Below are 5,605 nucleotides of genomic sequence, written 5' to 3' on the forward strand. Positions count from 1 at the left end.
CTGTTCCTGGGATTAACAAGTCTTTATACTTGAAGAAAAACACTAACTCCTACTGTGTGACAGAAATAACACAGTGTGGTTAACATTTATCAATCATCAGCATGCCTTGGCACTTTATAAGCATTACTTCAGTTTATCTGCTTCAGGAGGCTTTGTTACTGTTATATTTTACAGATTCTAAAGGTCAGAGAAGTAAAGTAACTTGTCTCAGTTCCACAGCTAGGAAGTAGCACAGGTAGTATCAAATCCTGCACTGTCCATCACCAGAGACGGATTTCTTGTTGGAGATCTGCTGCCTTAAATATCTGGTACCTGTGTTTAAGTAACAGAAATGTTGACTTTGTAGTGGGAGATGACTATTGTATTTGTTACCTGCACACGAGGAATGCTCTTTTTAGGCACATTGTGACTTGTGGCTTACAAGAACTTTGAGAGAGGAGGAGGTTTGGGATTCTGTGTCAATCAGCGCATGGAGTGGCGGTGTTTCTTAGGATTGATTTTTATGAGGGAGAAGGATGCTTTCAAAGAGGATGGCTCCTTAACATCAATATATAGCAACAAGGTGATGGTCCCTACAGAAACAGTTCGAAAACAGGACACAGTTAAGATGAAATGTGGACCTAAATATCTAGAAATTCTAGCAATTAGTTTGCCTTAAAAATTAGTATCAGTGGAATAAGTGCAGGCCTGTTTTAGTTAGCTAAGTGGCAAAATTCTTACTATGTTTTAAGAGCTAAGATGGCCAAAGAAAACGTGAAGTTTATAGCCACTGAAAGGAAAAAGAAATTTCTTTTAATGGCTTGCAAAGTTACTTAAACCCAATAATCTTCTATATATGTTAATGTCTTAATTCTGTCTCAACAGTGCAAAGAAAACCTGTCACATTGAATTTTAGTTATCATGCATGATTAAAATATAATATTTGCCATTTTTTCAGACAAAGTGGGAAAGACAGTGCAGCACATTTTAGCACATTTAGGTATAGACTGGGAGTAGTCAATAAAACTCAAGTTTTACAAGATGAAAAGCATGGCAGGAAGTATCTGATTACTGCTGAGAAACCTGTTTCAGGAAACTAATCTTAAAAAGATATAAACAGCATGCTTATCCAACTTGCTTGGGGGAAAGACTACAGTTTTAAGTTGTTTAGAATAGTGGGTACAAAGATACTATTGCCAGTTGTATCACTTTTTGAAGAGTTAGGTCAGGAATAGAAGTTCAGGATTGTTTTGGTGTCTGTTTATTTTTACATGGAGATGGGGTGGTGATGCAGATGGCTTTCTACTCAAAGTTGCTCCTGTTGGTAAATGTTTCTTTTACTGACTTTGTTTAAAAGAAAACTTGCATTTAAGCGATTAAAGTTAACCCTAAAATATAAAGTATGGGAAGTGTCCTTCAAAAATAAAATATATGAGGTCATAGTAGCAGACAGGTCTGTTTCTCTCCCACCCCCAACTCCCCAACCAGGGGTTTCTTTACTGTCTTGTTCAGAGTGCCTACTTCTGAGTAGCTTTATGGTGTTTGCGAATGACACATGCCTGGGGGATTGTCACTTAAGAATGCTGCGTCCCTGGAGCCAGCATGTCTAAGCTGCCAGGAACCCTTCCCTTGCCTGAAGAATGGCTGAACCCCCTTTGGCTCTGGTTCCCAGCATTAAGCCGCCTTCCTCCAAGTCATTCCCTCAGATTTGGTAGTGAGCCAGGGGGAAAGTAGGCTTTGAGGAAGTCAGTCAAGAGGGGAGAGCAAAAGAGATGCTGAGAACAAAAGAAGGATGATGTCAGTGTCCTAGTTAGTGCCCTTCTGTAAGAAGCAGGGAAATAAGTTCTCTTCTTAGAGTCTTATTGTCACCATTGTGTTCTTTTTAAAGCCTTAAAAAAATGGTGAAGTGTAATACACAAACATTTTTAACTGGCCCACTGAGATTCTTCCCTTCCTACTCTGCTACCTTAACTGTCCTTTCTTCTGGTGATTGCTGAAGGTAACAGTTTTGTTAACAAAGACAGAAATAGATGTTAAAGATGAAAACCACCACAACAACAAAATATCAGTGAACACATAAGTTTGAGATCCCTGCAAAAAATTTTTTTCTGAAATCACTATTTCCTCATGATGATATACAAGGCAAATGAATACGAAAAAGACAAAGTGAGGAAAGAAGGGGAGAAATGAAGATGGGGCATGGAATCTTCCAGGCTCCTGTCTGTCTCCCTTTGTTTCAGACACCTTTGTTCATAGGACTGTTGCTTACCCCTGGGTTGCAGGTAGACTTGAATTATAACTAACTGTGTTTTTCTAGTTTTTTAAGAATATGAGTGCTAGGTACATATAGATCTATCTATATATATCTTAGGTATACATAATTATGAAAAAATTATTACATGTAATTATGAAAACACTGCAGTAGGTCTTTTACAGTCTTCTTGGATATATCAGATAGGAGGATTCAGAGATATTTAGTACCTTTTCTCCACTTGGAAGCTACTCTGAATAGGCTTTATAAGGTTGGAAACCAACTGTATTAGGATACTACTGTTTTCATAATAGTAAAGTAGTAAACCAAATAAAGTAGTAAACCTTTATTAAGGTTAGGTAGGAGAAACCTAAATACAATGAAACTATTGCTATTCATTCTGGGTAAGTGGGATTTGATAAAGTTAACTGGTACTTGGGTAGGCAAGTAAACATAAATTTAAAAATGAGGTTATTTTTCTTACAGTCCTATTTTGTGACGGATTATGACCCAACCATCGAGGATTCCTACACAAAGCAGTGTGTGATAGATGACAGAGCAGCCCGGCTAGATAGTAAGTAATCTTCCTTTATTTGATAGTTTACATATCATATTTTTGAAAAGTAAGCTTGGGTGTTTTGCCAGGTTGTGTACTACAATTGAAATATGAATGGTCTTGAATATAAGCCCATCTCTTTCCTTAGTTTTGATTGATGAATCTGCATTTTGGGATAATTAAATATTTCTCAGCAAATGTAATATAAAACAATAATTGTGTTGATCTTGTTTTGGTGAAACTAATCATGTCATGGTAACTAGTTGGAGTTGAATTTTAGGGACATTTGGAAAGAAGCGTGAAGTTTCAGCTCTTCCTACTTTCTTGTAAAGGTTAAAATGGGTGAAGTAAATATAGAAAAGATTCAATATTTGTCAACTTGCTTAGAATTTATAGCACGGAGGCTTTAGCAAACAGGGTTTTGTGCTTGGCTACACATTCCACATCTCCACAAAAGATAGCCCTGTTCTTTTAAGTTCGACGATTCTTTCAGTCACAGAGATCAGGAAATATGCTAGCGCCTGTGCTTTTAAGTATGGTGTTTGGGGAGTAGATTGAGGGATCTTTCTCGAATGTACAGGTATCTTTTTCAGTTCTTTCCGTGGAGGAGATAAAACATCCAAGTGACTTTAAAGGTTGTCTGACTCTGTCTGCCTAGATATATTTGATATTTTTAACCTTGTTGTTGGTATGCTAATATATTCTAGCTACAAAATCAACTCCTACTGATGAAGATGACTCTGAAACTGTCTGCTGTGAGATATATTTGTCTCTAGTGTTGAGAATAAAGCACTAAGAAGAGAATGCTTTTTGTTTATTACACTAAGTCTAAAATATAGACTCTAAAGGACCCACATTAATTGGGTCCTGTCCTTATGGGGAAGCTATTCATAAAATGAAAACACAAACATGGTTACATGTGTTGTTTTCTCTCTAGTTCTGGATACAGCAGGACAAGAAGAGTTTGGAGCTATGAGAGAACAGTATATGAGAACCGGCGAGGGTTTCCTGTTGGTTTTTTCAGTCACAGATCGAGGCAGGTTTGTACCAGTATTTTAAAATACAGATCTTCTGTTCATGTGTAGATCACTATTTTGTTATTTTTATAGAAAAAGGAAAAGGAATAAGGGACTAGATGGGGTGTGGGACTTGTTGAATTCTGAGATTTGAGCAAATCAATTTGTCTGTTTTTGTTTTAGTTTTGAAGAAATCTATAAGTTTCAAAGACAGATTCTCAGAGTGAAGGATCGTGATGAGTTTCCAATGATTTTAATTGGTAATAAAGCAGATCTGGACCATCAAAGACAGGTGAGAAGGAGCTTTGCCGTTGGGAATCCCATTGTTGATGATCATGTCGGCAGGTGGATGTGTTTCCTGAACCCGTTGAAAGTGCCACGATCAGGGAAACTGCTGAGCTTGGCAGTCTGGGTTTGGGAAAGTCAAAATCTCACATGTTTTGGACACCAGGTTTCAGTTGATTCTGTAAGTCCCTGTTTGTACCACCTCCATTCACATGTTCTTATTTTGTAGGTAATCAACACAATTCTAATCCAGTAGCTCATCTTAAAGGTATCCTTTCTTAAGGCCAGACTCATTCAGTGTTCATGCTTGCTTACTTTCACATCTAGAGAGTGGTTTCAACTTAAACTATAGTATTTGGATTTTCCCTAATTCCCATTAATGACAGAATCTTCTGTTAATTCTTTACACTGGCTGGCTCTGACACCAGTAACCTGTAAGAAAAGAATATTTTTAGTATTTAGTTGTAGGCTGGATTATACTCACTTGTTTCTTTACCCACCGACTTTACCTTTGATGTTTAAAATATTGGGCATACTGTCTGCTCACGTTTTTGTGAGTAAGCAGAACAAGGTCAGATGTGAATTAATGCAGGCTGTACATGGTCTTTTTTGTCTGTATTTCTTTTAGGCCTTTAGCCTCTACCCCATATCTGGAATATAATTTTTTAGGTTGTTTCTTCATTTTTGCTGGCATTTGAGTTCTCTTTGGTTTTTATATAACTTTGTGTTGATGTTTTTAAGATTCTACTTGAAAAGTACAAACCTCAGGAAAAAATGGGTTGATAACAGCATTGAGGACAGCCTTCTGTTTTGTAGTTAACTATTTAAAACAAGATTTTTTTTATTTGTGTGCTATATTTGTAAAATTTCGTTGAAGATATACTGTGTTTAAAATTCGAGCTTAATTAAGAGAATGGTATTATTGTTCTAATGCTAAGATTTAGAAATGTTTACTGGTGATACTTGATGAAGGATGTAGAATAAATTGTACTGCTAGGTCCCTTTCAAATCTGAATTATTACAAAGTTACAGTGAAAAAATTTGATCTTCACTTCATACCAGTATAAGCTGTCTGAAATAATTTAGAATATGGCACTGCCCACACCTTAAGCCTTAGAGTATAGAGTCCATCTGTTTTTTAATTTACTTTTTTTATTTTCGAGGATCATTTCCTTCAGGGTTTCTGAACCTAGTGATATTTATTAAATGTTGCAGGTAGAACCTGTCGGCTGTTCTCCTCAGTCCTTTTTAGTGCTTGCAGCACTTCTCTGTGTCACCGGATCTGGGAATCCTAGCAGAGGTGCTCTTTGGCAAGCAACCGGCTCTCCCCAACCTTACACTGACCTCTACCCCACCCCCTGCGTGCTTTCTGCCATGATTATGGAAAAGGTTTTTCTCAAACCTTTTCATGGTCGTATAACTGCTCTAGTAACAGACTAACTCGGTGGGAGGCCTGGTGTGCATTGGAGGTCTCCTATAGGGTAGGTGGTGGCTGGTCAGGGAGATTAGCGGAACATT

The 5,605-nt window shown here is 37.3% G+C and overlaps 1 protein-coding gene across 1 annotated transcript in view; it reads left to right on the forward strand.

The window, feature by feature from the left end:
* Positions 1-2,716: 2,716 nt before the first annotated feature.
* RRAS2 (RAS related 2) overlaps positions 2,717-5,605 on the forward strand; it is a 16,562-nt gene continuing 13,673 nt past the window's right edge. Inside the window, exons 1-3 of the mRNA XM_077761154.1 lie at positions 2,717-2,804; positions 3,724-3,826; positions 3,986-4,094. Coding sequence (XP_077617280.1) covers positions 3,759-3,826; positions 3,986-4,094 — 177 coding nt within the window. The 5' untranslated portion in view covers positions 2,717-2,804; positions 3,724-3,758. The remainder of the gene's footprint in view (positions 2,805-3,723; positions 3,827-3,985; positions 4,095-5,605) is intronic.

The sequence above is a fragment of the Crocuta crocuta genome, unplaced genomic scaffold, assembly GCF_008692635.1.
Source record: "Crocuta crocuta isolate KB4526 unplaced genomic scaffold, BGI_CrCroc_1.0 scaffold233, whole genome shotgun sequence".
Taxonomy (NCBI): Eukaryota; Metazoa; Chordata; class Mammalia; order Carnivora; family Hyaenidae; genus Crocuta; species Crocuta crocuta.